Source organism: Hippichthys cyanospilos, chromosome 8 (genome assembly GCF_059441005.1).
Source record: "Hippichthys cyanospilos isolate Australia breed blue-spotted pipefish chromosome 8, RoL_Hcya_1.0, whole genome shotgun sequence".
NCBI lineage: Eukaryota > Metazoa > Chordata > Actinopteri > Syngnathiformes > Syngnathidae > Hippichthys > Hippichthys cyanospilos.
In genome coordinates this window covers 12,341,770-12,360,383 of record NC_142376.1, presented here as the reverse complement: position 1 = coordinate 12,360,383, position 18,614 = coordinate 12,341,770, and the positions used below count along the sequence as shown (strand labels likewise).

The 18,614-nt window shown below is 37.5% G+C and overlaps 1 protein-coding gene across 2 annotated transcripts; it reads left to right on the top strand.

The window, feature by feature from the left end:
- Positions 1 to 798: 798 nt before the first annotated feature.
- Positions 799 to 18,287, top strand: fam204a (family with sequence similarity 204 member A). Of its 2 annotated transcripts, none has more exons than XM_088420655.1 (7): positions 799 to 1,121; positions 1,447 to 1,537; positions 2,245 to 2,275; positions 2,366 to 2,468; positions 3,844 to 3,933; positions 16,834 to 16,943; positions 17,129 to 18,287. In XM_088420655.1, exons 1-7 carry the CDS (start codon positions 933 to 935, stop codon positions 17,178 to 17,180), a joined length of 666 nt encoding a protein of 221 aa, XP_088276781.1. In that variant the 5' UTR covers positions 799 to 932; the 3' UTR covers positions 17,181 to 18,287. The 2 variants fall into 2 exon arrangements, with proteins under 2 accessions (XP_088276781.1, XP_088276780.1); XM_088420654.1 differs by having other exon boundaries at positions 2,363 to 2,468.
- Positions 18,288 to 18,614: the final 327 nt, after the last annotated feature.

Here is an 18,614-nt window from a genome sequence, read left to right as displayed (position 1 = left end):
TCAGTATATAGTCAGAAAAAAATTAAATGTTTTGACATAATGAGCTTTATGGCTAGGCAATATAGTTGAAAATGTTACTAGAATTTTATACTAGCCAATGTTAATAATCATTGATATTTTTGTGACCGCCGTGGTGAAGCAGTAGTTAGCATGTCCGCTTCACAGTTCAGGGAGCCGAGTTCAAATCCACCTCACTCCGGCCTTCCTGTCTGCCGTTTGCATGTTCTCACCGAGCCCCACATGGGTTCTCTCCGGGCACTCCGGCTTCTTCCCATACTCTGAAAACAGAAAATGGATGGATGGATGCGTATTTTTACCTATGAAAAAAAAACTAAACAAACAAACTGTGGAGTTTGAAATGTAGTGTAATGTGCAATCAGCAATTTGTTCAATTGGTTCAAATGAATTGAACAGAATAGCGTTACAAAGCACAAGCTGAAATATCTGTGTTTGATAAATTGTGGGAATTGCAGTTTTCACGGGCGCTGATGTTTTAATAAATAAATCGACTTTTTCTGAGTGGAATACAAATGAGTACTTGTTGTTTGATAACGGTTTTCTAAAATACTCTAGCTATAAATGCAGTGCCTAATTTGTAGTTTTGAAGGCACTGCAAGCCTTCTTATAATATAATAATAATAACAATAATAATAATAATAATAATAATAATAATAATAATAATAATAATAATAATAATAATAATAATAATAATAATTCCAGAATTGCAGATACGAAGTTGATTGGATATTCAGGTCAGCTGACCAAGTCTCAACAAATCGCTGCGTCTGTAGTCATGACGTCACCGTGTTTACCCCGGAACTGTGAGCTTCTGATGTCGGCTTCTAGTTAAATATGAAATTTAACCCAAATTCAGTCCGGTTTTTCACATTAATCGAATAACATACGTTGTTCGTAACATTAGTTCTATCATTATGTACAGCGGTCTTCTGCCCAAGGGTTTAACAGAAGACGACCTCAGTTCGGATGACCAGGAAGAAGCGCATGACAGCGAAGTTGTGTCTGGGAACGATGGACCTGTTGTAACTATTCCTACACTTATCGATTGTACAAATGAAGATCCGACACGTTGCCTGCCTGGCATATCCCAGGAAACGTGGCAAGTATGTATAAAATACAATCTCAGCGAGTCTATTGTTTGGGGTTGCTTTGTGTAATACTATAATGCAGCTGGAGACTTCTCCCTATCACTTTCAGCATTTCTGCTAGATGGCGGTCTTATAAATTGTAACGGTGGACTACGTCTGAAACAATGGTTGTTCCACAATCATGTACAGTACAGTATATGCCTCTCTCCCCAAAGAGCTGGGAGAGATACTCGCGATCCTAGGCACGAATGAATGGAAAATATAATGCACGGGAAACAAATACATAACACAGAGCTCGATTGTTTCATAACTTGTGATTTCACTGTGCTATATGTTCAAGAAATTTAATGAGCTACGTAAGAAGAGAGACGAGGCGAAGATGACGAAAATCCCGAGGAAAAGAAGAAGAAAAAGACGGCCGTGCAACAAAGGTTTTATAAGTTGTCTATCGTAAATACTATTGCATTTCCTCATAGTGGTCAATTGTTGTGTTTTTTTTTGCCTTCAAAAAACTAAAAACACGCTTCTTTTTTTCTTCAAACTTAACTACAATGGTAATCAGACTTGAATTTTAAATACAGTGTTCATACAACACACTTTATAATAATGGACAACAACATTTACGATTTTATATCATTTTTCAGATGTATAAATATAAAAAACACAAAAATAAAACACAGGACACGCAAAAAAAAAAGACCATAATCAGCACTTTAGTCTAGAACTAATCTGTAAATTTGTCTTTTATAGTTTAACTTCACTCAAGATTATTGTAGAGTGTGCAGAGAGCCAGCTGCAACACTATGTTTAAAGGGAAGAAAGGTTTGGCATTCATTGGTCACTATTTGAGGAAATGCAATGTGAAATTTGTTGACAAGGTGCAGGCAAACTAAATATTTTGTCTGACAGCTCCTCACCTACAGTATAATATTACTATAAACAACATTGTAAACTGTATAGTAGAATTAAAGTCCTTGACATCGCTTGCCTATTGCTGTATTATGTATGCATCCAATTGAAACAGCCAAGTAATTGGTTTAGAAAATTAGACACAATGTTGATGAGTATATGTTGATAATATTGTGTACCTAATATTGGCTTGTATATGGTTAACAACATCTGTAATATTTCCTGTCAGGAACAGAGGGAAAAGAGCCAACAGAGACAAGGTACCCAATAAGTACTGAACATACAGTAATGTTGAAGGACCATCAATTTCTGACGTCCACACTATTATTCCTATAATGTTCTGTCAGCAGAGAGTGTCAGGAGGAGCTGGAGAAGCACTGGGCTGGTCTTAAGCAATACTTTGGTGTAAATGATCGATTTCATCCCCCCGCATGTTCCAACCCCCCTCTAAAGGTAATAAAACCCTCTGCCTTCCATCTTATCTGCGAGTGAGGTTTAATGCGGTGTCTGTCGTTGCTGTTGGTAACACTGTCACATTCTTTGTGTTTCCATGCCACCATGTTCTTTCATTGTTTTATGTGATATGACATTTGGATTAGAAAAATCCTCCCGGAAACTCAACCTGACATTGAGTACAATATTAAGGATTATGTTCAGCTACATTTAGTGATAAGATTAGAGGCACACTCCTTTCTTGTGTGGCTGAGATTAAAGTCAGATCTAGGGTCCCCTCCACTGTGCAAATCCTCATAAAAACCCAAATTTTGCTTAGCAAGAGGAACTAGCGTTTGACTAAGTACTTATGGAAGCTATGAAAATAGCACATCTTTCTCCAGTATGCCTCACAAGTTGTGGTCTTATATTCTGACACATTGGAAACTGCAAATGAAGCAAAACGTGTGCAAGATAGAACATTATAACTGACGCAGAGAATAAAAGCTGCGCTCATTTCAATTTGAAATGATTGTAGTAATTATTTTTGGTATATTTATATTTTATTTAATTGAGGCTGTACTGATTTAATTTCATTCTGATGGGTGCAACTGTGAAAAGATAAGAAGCCGAATGAATTCAAAACTTTTTACATTTATATATTTAGGCATTATTCACCCCTCAAATTCATTTTCTCATGCTCCATATGTAATTTTCATCCATGTTTTATATCACTTTTTCTCACTAGTGTCGATCGCAGCTGACTTTGGGTGAGATGCTTCACACCCCGCACAGTCATTTTGAATTTAATTGCCTAAAATAATGAATGTGTCAGTTTTTCTTATTGGATACAAAAAAAACCCAATGTAAAAAAATATTAAATATGGTAGCACTTCATGGAAGTGGTGTGGAATCAGGTGTGGAATGTTATCGATGTTTTAGTGTAATCAACACCCATTTTCTCATATGATCGATTTTGAGTTGAGGTCCATAAAATGTTCATCGGTTGTAGCTATATCCTCCACTCATATTTTATTTTAATGTGATGATATTTTGGGGCTGAAAAAATCTGGCGGTCTGCTTCCCTAGATATGCTCATCACAGCAGAACTGCCTTGCAATCACAAAGCACTGCTTCGTCTCGTAATGGAAATTTGTAATTAAAGTGACATTTATGTTTGGTAATCTCCTGTAGCATTTTTAAGATTTCCACACTAATATCCAATCAAAAAGGTTTTCATTTGTGAGGGGAAATCTACATATTTGTAGTAATGGCAATCATATTAAATATACGGCCCTGGGGACTTTTGAAGTTACTCTTTGATTTTTTTTTTCTCACTGTACCCTTATTTCCCCCCCAAAAAGGCTGATTTTTTTTTTTCCCTCTCTTCATGCAGTCCGGCCTAGAAAAGAGCATAGAGAGGGCCATAGCTGAAGGGGACACTGCAAAGGCGGAGGAGATGAGCGACAGACTCGCCACTCGAGAGGTACATTGTGCTGATAAGAGATCTTTGGGGTGCTTGTGCTGTGACAAATCAGGCTAATGGATCCGTGGCCATTTCCGCCGCAAAGACATAGAGGAACATAAACACAGCCAGACACCCACCATTCAGTCCTGCAGCCCTTTTCCATTGAGTTAATGGAAAGCCCTCCCCTTAGTTTTGAAGTGCTGCAGTTTTAAAGGACTTTTGGCTCTGCTTTTTAATGAAGGCTACATTGCTTTCAAGCCAACTCTTAAATAATTCCGCAGGTATGAGTTTCATACCTTTGAAGTGTACATATCCCTAAATGCAGTGCCTCAAGTTTGGAACTTACCGCCTTGGTAGGCATCAAGGATCAAGTGGTTTGAAAGTAATTTAGCATAAAGTGTAGCCCCCGAACATGTAATTGTATTTAAAAAGAAACACAGCTGCTTTGGTTCAAGCTTGGCTTTACCTTCCTTCGCTTTATATTGTATACCTATATTATTAAAATCAGGGATCTTTGTTTCTTGGTGTGTTTTGCTGACGGTATTTATTACTGTTTTGTATTTTGCAATGGTTGCAAACATAACATTGACAGCACTTTTATAAGTTGTTTTCTTTCATTCTTTTCAAAGGCACAATTTTAGTTGTCTCATAGTTACCGTGACAGTTATGTATAGCCACTTGCCAATAATTTGTAGTAATTAGTTTATTTAAATATGCGCCTTAATGTCGTAATCACATGTATGTGTAATTTCAAACTTCAAATTTCAGGTTGCTATTATCATCATTGTCACTAATATGAAATAACATTTGTTTTAGTGTGTGTACATTGGCTCCAAATAAAATTAAACAGGTGAGCCATGATTAGCTGTTACTGAAGTCTCGAGCAACTGTGATGTAATTTTTCAGATGACAGTACATTGCGAAATGGATGTCCCATTAGTTGGATAAAAAAAACGTGGATTTTGGTGCTTTCTTAATATTTCCACAAACAGCTTTTTAAACAGAATACCAGTTTTAAAAAATGGAGGCATATAGAACATTTTATCGTCACGAAAATTTGGGACTTTCTCTTTAACTATTTTAAACAGTTTTTTTTTTATGTTTTTACAAGTTTATTTTAATTTTACATAAACAAACTTCACTGATTTGACATGGGATTCTTAAATTATTAGATGTTATGTTGTAAATATTAAGCTTTTTTTTTTTTCCCAAAAAAATCCCCACCCTGACATATCCCTTAGGCTCCTGGAAAAATCAACTTCATTGACTGAATCTGATACTGCAATTTAAAGGTTATACTGATATATTGACGATATACTGTAGGTCCATCATATTCTCACCTTAACTTTGAGGAGAGTGGGCAAATTTGAAGACTTAAATAAACAGCACCTGTGACTGGCACCTGCACCGTGCTTTGAAAAAGCCTCTTAGAGTGCTGCTGAATGGTTTTAGTCTGAGCCGAGGTTCTTGCCTCTCTGTTACCTGCTTTGTGTTTTGCCAGAATGATGATGGAACCTGACAGCAGTCTGGCATCCTCTCCTCCTTGTTTAGCAATGATTATTTCATTTCTACCAGAGGAGTTAACTGACCAATTAGAATTCATGGGATCTGTAGTCACTTTCGAACTCAAATAATACTGACAGAGACACATGAAGCAAAATGTTTGAAGGGTTCTGAAAAAAATTGAATTGTAAATAATTGTCGTGTATTGTTGAATGTCACAACATGCTGTGCATACAGTGTTCAGCAACATCCAGTTTTTGTTTTTTAGCCATCCTGTTCATGTCTGAAAGGGGCTCTGTGACAAATTATTTAATGGATCAATAGTGCCTGGTGTGGCCAGAATCAATTTTAAGGTTATAATGAGTGGCTCATTTGGTACGCAACGGCTTAGATCTTTAATTTGTTTACGCTCGTAACACCAAGACAAGATTGTAGCAGGCTTTTTTCAGAAACAATATGAACAGGTTTTCTTTGCAAAAGATGCAAAAGCATTCTGACAGCTGTGAAGAACTAAAGAGGCCTGTTTGTCCCTCTAGGCATTGTTTTGTAAAGAAAATTCTCTGACATGTTGATGACATGATTTATTCTGAAAGAAATGGAATGAGACAGAAAGGTAGCTGTCAACATGAGCACTTATGCTCTCTTATGCATGCCATCACATAGTTTAATGATATTTATTTATGATTATTTATTTATTTGTTTTTATTGGATCCCTACAGTTCTGTGATAATTGTTGCTCAAAAATGTGGTATACATGCAGTAAACGAATACATTATAAGAATATCACAGGTTGACCAATTTTATTCTTATATCGTATGATCCGCACTGTAAGGCGCAACTTAAACCCTTCAATTTTCTCAAAAGGTTGTAGAAATTAGTTTATTTAAATATAGTGAAACGTTGCAATCACATTTTGTGCCATTTGGCTTTCGTGAGTCACGTAAGTTTACAAAACATGAAAAAAATGCGTTGCTTTCGATGTCACTGCATCACATGTTAGTGCCACTTTGCTCTTTTCGGTCAAAGCACTGGCGACTTTTCTTTCAAACACTGAAGCTTCTTGGCATAACTGACGTTGAACAACTTTTAGGATGGTATAGCGTTCTGCGCAAGCTTGACTTTCAGACGATTTTGAACCGTAGTAAACAAGAATCCTGATTTGATGTGAATCGATTTGGCACATGCCTCGTACTAAGTCATTGTTGTGCAAAAATTATTTGGTTTCACCCCTTGTATAAAAACATGTTGATTTGTGCATTGTGACAAAAGCTGTTTTAAAGAGGAATTCAAGCCAAAAATCTTGACAGTAATAGGTTCTATCTGGACCTACTAGTGAAATTAATATAATTTTCACTTGATAGCTAGTCGCAAAGTGGCTGTCCTGTGAGTCTGATTTTGCTGCTTAATTCATATTCCACAATACATAATATTAATGAGATTAGTATGTTTTAACATGGGGCTATGCAAAGAATACAGTACAGAAAAACGCCACCAAATGAAGGCAAAACAGCACAAATACAGCCAAGCGCCTCGGGTCATGACAGTTGTTTTTGGTCTCATAACAGGGAAAATGTCATAAAGAGGGGTTGAAAAAACTCAGTATTTCACGTCGCAACATGAAAATGTCGTAAATCAGGGAAGTTGTAACACGGGGGTCCGCTGTATATTATTTTGACTTGACGTGGAAGTAGTTGCATAATCGCTAGCATCAGAACTAATCCTTTTATGTCCCATATAATTTATAAAATTCACAAACATAACTTTTTGGTTAGTGTGGATGTTAATTGTTGGACAAAAATCCTGTTTCTGGGTTCTCCTAAAACGTGATGGTTTTGGATATATGGGGATACCGTCCAATCCCAGCAGTTTCTTCTCAGGTACCAAACAAGTGTCTTCATGGCTTAGACAAAGCTCCCTAATATATTCCTTTTAAATTATGTAGTTCATCTTCTCCCATAAAGATGTCTGTGGTTTTTCTCATCATGGTAATACCCATTTTAAATTCCTTCTTCTTAGAAGCTATTGAACACACAAATGTTGAACAAAAAAAAATCATCACTTCTGAATGAGTCCATGTAGCTCAGTGCTATATATTAAAAGGTCTAAGTCTTCAAATTAAGCAGACCAATTTACTGTCTTTTGATAAATGCACATGCTTTTGCACTTACACGTTTTATGTAGGCTAATTAATTCTGTAATTAGCATAACATTGAGTGACTGACACATAGTGTTGCCCCAAGCTCTGTCAAGAGCTGTGATAGTGTCCAGAAATTCACAATTGACAGATTGATTTTGCAGCTATTTCAGCTGTGCAGGAAGTTGATAACAAACTAGACCGACAAAGCGACCAAGGCCTTTAAGTCAAAAAAGAAGTCAACCCTGCAGGATTAGTGTTATGAAGGATGTACTATATACACATTTATTACTACATATATTGCTATGTTTATATCATGCAATATGTATACATAATACATGGGTTTTGCCAATAAAGTCCCTAAAAATCAGAAACAAAAGACCAAAAAATGACACTGTCCCATGAAAGTATAATTAGTTGGTGTATAAAAATAGATCAATGTGGCTCGGTGATGCAGTGGTTAGCACGTCCGTCTCACAGTTCAGGGACCCGAGTTCAAATTCACCTTGCTCCGGCTTTTCTGTCTGGAGTTTGCATGTTCTCCCCAAGCCCCCATGGGTTCTCTCCGGGCACTCCGACTTCCACCCACACTGTAAAAACATTTGTGGCAGGTGTATTGTACATACTAAATAGTCCTTAGGTGTTTTGGATGCGTGGATGCTTGTCGATGTGCCCTGCAATTGGCTGGCAACCAGTTCAGGGTGTCCCCCACCTATTGCCCAAGTCAGCTGGGATAGGGACTGGCAAGCCTGTGACCCTTGTGAGGATAAGCAGCTCTCGAGGGAGGGAGGGTGGATGAATGGATGGATGGATGGAAAAAAATAGATCATGATATCGAGTTTATTAAAGCGTTTTAAATATGTGATCCAGGATTTCTGGTTATAGAAAAAAATCACTGGATGAACTAGAAAAAGTAAAAGTCCCAAGACTGAATCCTGTTATAGAACACATTTACTAAGTCTTGGAGGAATTGTAATAATCACCATTTCAAAATTGTCATTAAAACTAAGAAAATACTGTACATTTGAAAGAGTATGTATTGTAGTTTCAGGGACAAGCTAGTGCATTTCCCCCAGTCCTGGACCCCATGTAACACAATTATCAAGTCAAACAAAACCTGACTTTGAACTCAACACTATTCTTTCACTAATCAACTCTTTGGTTATTGTGTTTCATTCATCCTAATAAATACTCACATTTTTCCCTTTTAAATAACATTGAAAGTGAGGTCTTTTGAAATTAAGGTTGTCCTTTATGTGGAGAAAGTGGGTTTATTTTATAACAAAAGACTGTCACACCATGTTAGTGTAGAGTCTCCCTGTAGCACTCATCTCAACTATTAGCGGCATTACCACTTCAAAACAGAAACTCTATTCAGTCTGCCACGTTGGGGGGCGTTGAGGTTTTTTCATGACTGCAGGAGTCAAGGAATATGAAAATGAAAAAATATATTACATAGCTTCAAAAAGCCTATAAAGTATGTGATACACTGTAGAGCAGAGGTTGGCAACTTAGTTTGGCCAATTTACATTTTCATCAGGCAAGCCTTGCTTTTCCCACCCAAAAAAAATAAATGTATATATTATTATTATTATCAGTAGGGATGTAACAATATAGAAAGCTCACAGTTTGGTTTTATCACTTTTATTTCCTAGAACAATGAGCCAGTCAAAAAAGACCTTCCAAGGAAGGAGAGAAACATTAGTCAATGGCATCAACGTGTTGAGAAGACCATTTTCAAAATAAATGCACCACATGATATATAGATGTCAATGCAATAGCGGTAGTAAGCATTGATTTTGAAGTTGACCTTCGCAATGGTGGTAGCAGAACTTGTTAGCATGAGTCCTTGAGACTCGGATTTTATTGCTGAGCTACCAACATCAACACACTATCATTAAAAAAAAAATGCATCATCAATTATATCCTATTCAGTCGCTGATTAAGGATGCTTAGAAACCACTAATTAGTTAAACTGACATTGTTTGAAACAGCACAAGTAAGTTTTCGGCATCAGCGGTAGCTGCTAACAATGGATGCAGTGCACACGGTGTATTCAAAAGCAGTTGGGCATTTCAAATTCAGACATAAATAGAATAACATTTCCAACAAAAAATGGAAGCGCATTAAAATCAGTCCCTTTCAAAAAGACTGAAGAAAAATAATTTTCAGCGCCAAAGTGTTTTATTTCATTTTCATCAATTATTTACAGGACTGTACAAGATACTGTTTGTCATACAGTCTATTCTCGAAGCCTTGAGGCAATGTGTGAAAAACACTTGTATATATAATGTTTACATAATTTTGAGGTAAGAAGAAGAAGAAGGTGTTTTATTTCAAGTTGCCTTTTGTGGCACTAAAGATCACCATACACTTTTCTTGCATTGCAAAAAAAAAAAAAAAGTTGTATAAAGTAAATAAAAAGTAGGCAAGTTTGAACTGGTGAAATGGGTGAAAAGAATCACTTCCTAACTGCCATGGTTCTTTCACAGTTTTGTTGGCTCAAATAAGCAAGCCTTTTTCTTTGCCTTCGCTAGTAATCAGGGTGGAAAACAAGTGCAAACTGCACTCAACCTGTCAAACTTTGGCTGTGTTTGTGCTGGTATGACTTTCGCACAATATCCTATGTGAATATGCTGTTAAGTGCTACCAGTGGTCATAGAGTTTAATTTGTGGATTTGGCCCCAATGTAATTGTACATGCTTTGGATGGAAGTTAGTCTTGATTTGTTTTTGTATTTCAGTTTCAGGGTGTTTTATGATTATTATTTTTTTTTAATTTATTGCTCTTCCACACCTTTACTTTGCCCCCCTTGTGTTGTAATTAAAAAAAAAAAATAAAACGAATAATGAGCAGAACATTAATGGAAGGTTGGCTTCATCAGATTTGGACTTTCTCCTCACCAGCATCAGAGAATTAGGTTGACTGTCCCTGCACAACCCCCCTTGGGCCACTGTGTGGCCAGTTTAGTCAAACTCTCTTCTTTGTTCTCTTTCCCTTCATCATAAGCAATTTATCAGTGAATGAACTTTTATTGTATCTCTGGGTGACTCACATTAAATTTTCACCCATTAATTTTGAAATGGATTTCAAAAAATGGGTACAAAGCTTTTATCAAATGCCTGGGAATCTCATTTGGATTATTGTATTTCATTAATTACTTGAGAGACAAAGCATACTTTTCAATGTAGATTTGTATGCTGTTTAATTAATTAGCATGTTTTCTCTTTTAATTAAAGCAATTTTAAATTGGAGCCCACAGCAAAACACATATATAATTTGTTTGTAATTATGCCTTAATTGGTGGTAGTGAAAGCTTAGCACCCTTGGTTTCAGTTTTTTTTTTTTTTTTTTTTTTTAATGATTGCCGTTTATTGCTAGTCACTCATTAATTATACTGTTTTCTCTAATTAGCTTATAAAACTGTTGATGGCATATTATTCTAAGTGTGAGTTCAAAGCTTGCTAATAAGCCCACCCCACTCAGAAGAGGCAAGATAATGGATTGTGCACAAGCAAGTGAACTTTTTTTGTGTCTGTTCCCTAATGATGACACGTCATGTGTATCTTGAATCAGATTACTTGAGGAGAAAATTGAGACGTTGCTGTTAGGCTGTGTCCTCCCTGGAGTTTTTTTTTTTTTTTCTTCCCCTTTTGCCTGCCGTGTAATTGTGTTTGTCAAAGTGGTGGCAAGATTACAAAAGTTCTTCTGAGGCTGCCCACTGGGATGTGCATTGGGATTTGGCATTGTAACTGAAATAATGCTGTTTCAATTATTTCAGAGTTCTATAGTGTTGTATAGTGTATTGAATAGTAGTTAAGTCATGATTGCAGATCCTACACGAGAATATATACACTCATATATAAATAATATAAATAAAACTAAATATACACTCATCTCTTCATATCAAGAGTTTCATTTCTAGCAATATGTTTCCATAACATTGACCTAAACAAATATGTTAATAACAAACACACAAATAATAGGCAGTGATTAATTGTAACACTTGTGATTTTTTTTTTAATTCCTTCTGAAGTTATGTTTTTTTTTCTTTTGTCAATATTTTCTTTTGTCAACATCTGTGTTCTTTTCGAGCCTTTAAAATTCAAAACAAAAACAAAATAGTAAAATATAATGACATTTTCTTAACTCTTAACGTTTGCCCTGATTCCGATCAGATGAAAATGTTGTGATCTGGGCGTTTTCTGATCACGTGATTGGGATCTGGACAAATCAAATTATAACATGTCTCTAACATAGTTTTGAGATTGTAAAACGGAAACTGAAATCTATGCCTCTGTACGTCTTGGATTCTGATACCAAGACATCTGAAAGAACAATTTTGCGTGAAAATTATGTCTCACTAATCAGCAACAATGTAGCAGAAGTTTTAATTGTCACTCGAAACACTATATTTGTATATTATCTTACACAGTGTTTACATTTTCAAATGATGGCTTCGCCGTTTTTATGAACTGGCTTTGTACTAGCTATCTTTAGAGCAGGCTCACGGGCTACTCATGTGGTCTACTCGCTGGTGGCGGGCACCACGTTGGTGACCTATGGTCTCGATGCTCATTTGATGATTGGGATGATTTACTTGGCTCACATTTAGATGAGGTGGGGTGCCTGTCTTTTCGAAGGCGATATGGGTGGTTCCATTGATCTGTTGATCCTTTGACCTTCCCAATGTCGCTGCAACAAAACATGTTTTCTTTTTTCCCCCCTTCTCCGTCAGTTTTAAGAAACGATGCTGGAAAAACACACACTCGCACACTGCACAATCTGATATTCATTCCTTTCTTATACAGCCCTTCTTGCCAAGGTTGACTAAGGCCACATTATTTAGGCATTAAGGTAGTGTGATAAGGGAATTAGGCTGGTCATTAATCGTTTACACGTCAAATGCAGCAGAGCAGCTCGGGGAGGTGATTTAGTGAGGCAAAGCCATATAGCCCTTGTTAATCCACCTCTCACACGTTTTAATTGGAAGAGTCTTCCTGGATAGGAAATTTATGAATGGCTTTAAGGCAATTTCGTCCTTAAAGCCATCATTTATTTGATATTGTTAAAAGAAGCTTTAACACTTTATCCACATGGAGAAGCATTTTTCGTTTTTAATTGAGTATTTTGTAGCCGCTTGATTGGAACTGTTTTGAGAGTCTTGCCAATTATTTCAGTTGTGTAATATGCAGTGCAGCAGGCGTCTATGTTTTTTTTTTTTTTAATCGCATTGGGTCCAGTGTTTGGGCCTCCGTTTGAATCTCCATGACGACCCCAACTCGAATGAATCAGTACTATTGACATAACCCTCATCGTGGCCTTAAGCTGCAGTGGCCGCATTGAGTACAATGATGTTGTTTTTTCTTTATTTGCATTCAAATCTACCAAAGGTCAGAGTATTAATCCTCTGAATAAACCGTATTTTTAACAGGGCTGTGCACAGGACACACACGAGAGAGAAACTACAGAACAGGAACATGATGATGACAGACACTTAAATCATATATTAATATGCATGGCGGTGAGAAGAGCTGCCTGTTAGGGCCACATAAACAGAGACTGCAGGAGGTTTCTTGTCTTATGCCTTTGTCCCAGCTTTGTACTTCCATTCTTATTTGCTCTAGCTTCTGATGTGAGAGGATTTGGCACTAAGATACATGGGGTGGGGGCAAAAAAAAAAAAAAAATCCTGAAAGTGGATCAAAAAAAGTAAATGAAAAATAATGTCATATTACAGAAAACATGAGAGGCTAATTTGTGCCGACTTTTTGCTAATTTTGTTCTCGCCACAGAAAGAGAAGCCGTCACCTGCTCGGCGCCACAGCGCTGACAGTGCCAGTGATCCATGAAATAAGCTGCCGCTGGCTTTGTTCAGATAAGAATGAACAAATCTGCACAATGTACTGCTCTCGGAATCTCATTTTCATACTTGCATGCAGGCTGAAGGAAATAAGCTGTTTGCAGGCTCGATTAATCAGACATTTGAGGGGTTTTTTTGTTTTGTTTTTTTGATCTGTTCTGTCTCCAAGGTAACTTGGTTGACATTCATGTTGAGCGTCAGCTAACACAAGGCTAAGGTGGTTAAAAAAGTATAATTGTGAACCTTTGTTAATTTTACATGCAAGTATTTTTTTTTTTTTATAAAGCGTCATATGTTTGAAATAACAAATGTATGAATGACGAGTATTTAAGTGTGTTTTCTCTTTGGTTTTTGCAATTCTTTGGGGGCGTTAAGTGGTCCAACTGAAGAGCAGGAGATGCGTAATCCTAAAGTGTGTGTGTGTGTGTGTGTGTGGGGGGGGGGGGGGGGGGGGGGGGGCATTTAGCGTTATGCTGATTGATTTGATTGTTCCCAACAATGACGCCTCATAGTCACAGAGGTAACATTGGATTTGTCAGTACTGTAATTTAATAAATGTTTGTGGACATGCACAGTATACTCTTACCGCCGCATCTCAAACACTGTGAAGCATCGACACCAATCCAACTAAGAGCAAGGAAAAGCCCTGGTGTGCTATATCACCTGCTTGCAAATCTACTGCAAATGCAGACTTAGTTGCCCATTGTAAGGCTCTGCAAGAGTAGAAAACATGATTTGGAGTATTTTAAAAGCTAGAAAAAGGCAAAGAACTGTCATCATATGTACGCTCCAGGTTATACTGACTTTTTCACAAATCTTGTAGTGGCTGTAAAGATGAATGCCTTGAGGGCCCTGCCACAGCCAGGCACTTGCAGCCAGCCGGAGCCCTTATCTTAAATCCAAGCAAAGTACCATTAATCTTTTTGAAAGACCTTTATGGCTTTTAATGTATCCCAAATTAGAACATTTTACACCCTTGGTTCCTGAAATATAGTGATAAAAAGCCTTTAGAGTTTAATTTTTCCTGCCTGCTCGCTCTGACCTGCTTAATCCCGGCATGCATTAGGAGATATTTTAGTTTCAGTCTTTCTAATAAAGTTTATCCCACTTAATTATAATTGAAACATTTCTTTTTCTACCAGGTCTTTTTTTTCTTTCTCAAGTGGTGCGTTGGTGGCACATTTCTTCATTACCTCAAGACTTTCTTCCCCTCAAATTGTGCTGTGACTATCACTCAGAATTACCCCAACGTTTGGTGAAATTGTTCCAAGTTGTTTATCAAAGTTCGCCTCTGCTTGAATAATAAACCTATCTCAGGAGTGACAGAGGAGGCAGGATTTTCGCTTTGTTTCCTGTGCTTCTGTGTGACTGGGGTTATTGGGATTATTCTGCTTCACAATACACTTGTGTCTTCCATGGGATTTGAATGTTTGCCTCATGCTGTCACGGTCCTTCTCCTCACCACTGTTTTCGGGGACTGCCTCCAGTATTTCAAACAAAAATGTCGCGACTTGTGATGGTTAAGAAGTGCGTTTGTCATTTTTCCCCATTGGTTTATTGTTAACTGTTTTCTTTAAATAAACAAATAGAGACTATAAGTTAGGGATGCATCAACATTTCGGCCACCAAAGATTTTAGGTCGAACGTGGCAAAAAAAAAAAAAAAAAAGGTTTTCGGCCAAAAGGCACTTAAAACACTACATCCAAAAAGCGGTGCAAAAATCTCTGCCAGTAAGTGCTTGTCTGAATTTCACACAAACAAATAAAAGCCGAAAAGGGGCGTTGCCTACCAAGCAACTGCTGTAAGCGTTTCATTAAATGGACAAAACAGCACTGCCAAGCTTCCACTTCTTTCCTCGGACAACGGGCAAGCCCAAAAAAAGCCCCATCAAGGAAGGTGAACAACACCACGTTACACGCCAACAGTGTATCGCAAAAGCCGATTAAAATAAACACATCACATAGTACATAGTCAATGCAATGGCTGTAGTATGATTTTATTGTGAAGTTGGCCTTCATAGTGGTGATTGCTGTTAGCTAGTTTTCATCCTCCTCGCGACTCTGTTTATATTGCCTCATTATGTCTCTACCAACATTAACACACAGCCTTTAAAACAAATCATTTTCAACCACTGAACAAGGATGCTCAGAAGCCACTAGTCAGTTACGCTGCCATTGTACTGTATGGCACAAGTTTCCAGCGTTAGGGCTAGCCGCTAACTGCGTGATGCATTCAATGGTCTGATATTTTGATATCAGGCAGAAAAAAAAGAATGATGGAGTCAGAATTAGGGTTTTACCTAATTACAATAAATGGTCAATTCAGTCACCTTGATGAATTGCAACATATTAAGGACAAAAAAAAAATTCAACACTGTATAATGTTTTTCTAATTTAACACATTTTGTCTTGTTTTTTCATATGATAAAAAACAAATCGCAAGGAAAAAGTTGCGGTTTATAATCTGAAAAATATGGCAAATATACAATGCTGGGATCACTCTACTGTGACACGACCTGACCAATACGTCTGCAACATGATATAGCTATCACCACAAACCTCCGTTTTTATGCTTGTTTACTTGGAATGAAGTATAAATCTAATATGAGTAATTAAATATAAAACCTTAGATTAAAAGATGATTGCAAGTTTCATTTCTGTCATTGATGCGGCAGCTATTTGGAGAGACTAACCCTAACCGTGCAATATTGACATATTATCGAGAGAAAAATAAAAACAAAACTGTGTTGAACCATTAATACGTCATCAAAATGTATTTTCTTTATGTAACCAAATGCATCTTAGATATAATATCATTGATAAAACTTTCTGGTCACCACTAAGCCACACCAAATGGCAAATCATGTTTTAACAAAAAAAAATGTTTTGACACAAAAATCTTAAATTCAATTTCCTAATGCAATAATTTGACATTAAAAGCCAAACACACATAGCAACAATAAAACAAGCAAAACATTCAAATTGCTATAACTGTCAATTTTTGACCTACTGCCAGACATTTCAAAGGGGATTTTATTTAATGATCTCCATCCGACATAAGCCTGCATCCATACATGTATATAGCTGGCATTGGGTAAAATTCACGTATCTCCGAAATCACCACTTTTAAGGAGACCCCAAAAACGTTTTTTACCATTAGCTTTGCATCATGAAAGAGAGCAAGACATGTTCAACAGTTTATAGTGGTCAACAATTTGTTAATCACAAAATACGTTACCGCTATGTTGTGTGAAAACTGTGTGTGACAATGCTTTGTTGATGCTGAGCCCCGCTGCGGTGTGGAGGAGGCAGCAGAGACCGTGACATGAAAGCGCCCTGACACATCAGTCAGACAGCTTTTATTTTATGCCTCAGACTGATTTCCATTCTCCAACGGGCCTCTCCTCTGTCTCTAAATAGCTGGCTGTGAAAATCGCCGAAGCCACTGATTGCCGTGACTTTGCGCAGCGCAAACAGGAAGAGGACGCTTTGAGGGCAGCGAAGAAAAGGAAGAAGCAAATAGCTTGGGGGTACGTCGTCTCTGTTCTCCGTGTTCGTGTCTGCCATCCCTTCTTCCACGGTGTCAAGTAGAGTTACGACGGAGTTGCTGAAGTCTGGATACTTTGCGTCGTTAGTCATTCCCAAATGAGAGCTGACGGTTTGAATGCATGTGTCAAGGGTTCAATAATGCACTGTTACTGTATTTATTTTTCAGGTTCGAGGCGAAACAACGCTGGGAAACCAAAAGCAACATGGGCTTCATGTGATCAGGATGGGAGGAAGGAGGTTTTTCTCTTTTTTAATGTTAAAAAAAAGGAAAAAAAAAACGACGTCCGTTACGGCAAAGTGATATGGTAGAGTTGTATGTTTTTGCACACTTAAAAGAATTAACACCCGAAAGAGTGTGTGTTGGCTGAGGGCGGAATAGAAAATCCATCTAAAGCGGGGGAAAAAAATGGCACATTCAAATTAATTCCCTAGGCGTCCATCGGAGTCTGCATTGTGTTAGTTTTCCATTACATTTCAGTGATTTGAGCGTTCTGGCCTTCAAATTAAATCTGCTGTACATTACTGGATGATGCGTTTATTTATTGCTGTAAAGTGGGTTAATCATGAAGGCGCTCCTTTCTTCTGCCTGGGAAGAGAAAGGAAAGATTAGGCCCCTAATGCAATGTACAGGATAATGTGCGATAGGATTTGTGTGAAGAAAATGAAATTTGCCCGCTGTAAATTGTTGTTAACGAACATAAACTGGAAGTTGAGAAAGCGGCTGAGTGAGGGGGGTGCACCAGAGACATGAAACGGCGGCTTTGCTTTGCTGTTGGCCGTCTCCCATGCTGGGAGACATCCTATTGTTTCTGCATCCCAACAACAGGCACGCGTTTCTTGAAGCCTCCACTCGGCGCTCTTTGTGTGATGAGCGCTCTTCAGCGTGTTCACTAGTCGAAAACTGCGACTTTGATCTTTTTCTGCTTTTGCCAATGAAGCTGCTTTTAAACGATCGTCGTGATTCTTGCGACTGTTAATTCTAAACAGCTGTGGAATGATGATTGCTTGTATTCATGATGCTCATGCAATTATTTTTCCAACTGTGGGAAATAATTACTTTGCCTGAAGGTAATGGGAAATAAAATTAATTCACCTATGTTATTGGTATTCAACACATTTGCCCATTGTGTCCATCAGGTCAACACAAAGTATGTTTTGGTTGAATCGGTATGACGTGTTATAAAAACAAAAATAAAACACTTTTGTGCCCATTTACATCAGGTCTCATGAACAGAATTATGCTGCAATGATTTTAACGTTTTAAGTGAATCCCATAAATTCCGTGTGTGAATCTGTGCTTATTAAACTATTAATTATCTCTATAATGAGACGAGTCAAAACTCTGTTCAGCACTTCAAAGTACAACATGGGATTTCTTCTTTGACTTTGATGACTGCAATGAGAAACGAGAGAGATTTTCCATTAACAGGGCCGCAGAAAGCTGATTTTTAGAGCCTTCGTAAGTTCTCGGTGACGTTGAATATAGTAGTGGTTTGGTGTAAAGATTACAAAAAGCTAAAGTAACAGCTCAGAATTTTCATTTTGATTTTTGGGCCCCTGACATTCCCTGGCGGTTGCCCATTTGGATTGTGTTAAGTTACCAAGTAAAATACTAATTAACAGCACTTAAAATTGCTTCAGCTAATGATCTT

What these genes read in the sequence shown, in the direction of transcription:
- fam204a (XM_088420654.1), top strand. Translation starts at nt 933, where the DNA reads ATGTACAGCGGTCTTCTGCCCAAGGGTTTAACAGAAGACGACCTCAGT. An exon ending in TATCCCAGGAAACGTGGCAA is followed by an intron (nt 1,122 to 1,446) that starts GTATGTATAAAA and finishes TATATGTTCAAG; the next exon opens with AAATTTAATGAGCTACGTAA. An exon ending in ACAGACTCGCCACTCGAGAG is followed by an intron (nt 3,934 to 16,833) that starts GTACATTGTGCT and finishes GTCTCTAAATAG; the next exon opens with CTGGCTGTGAAAATCGCCGA.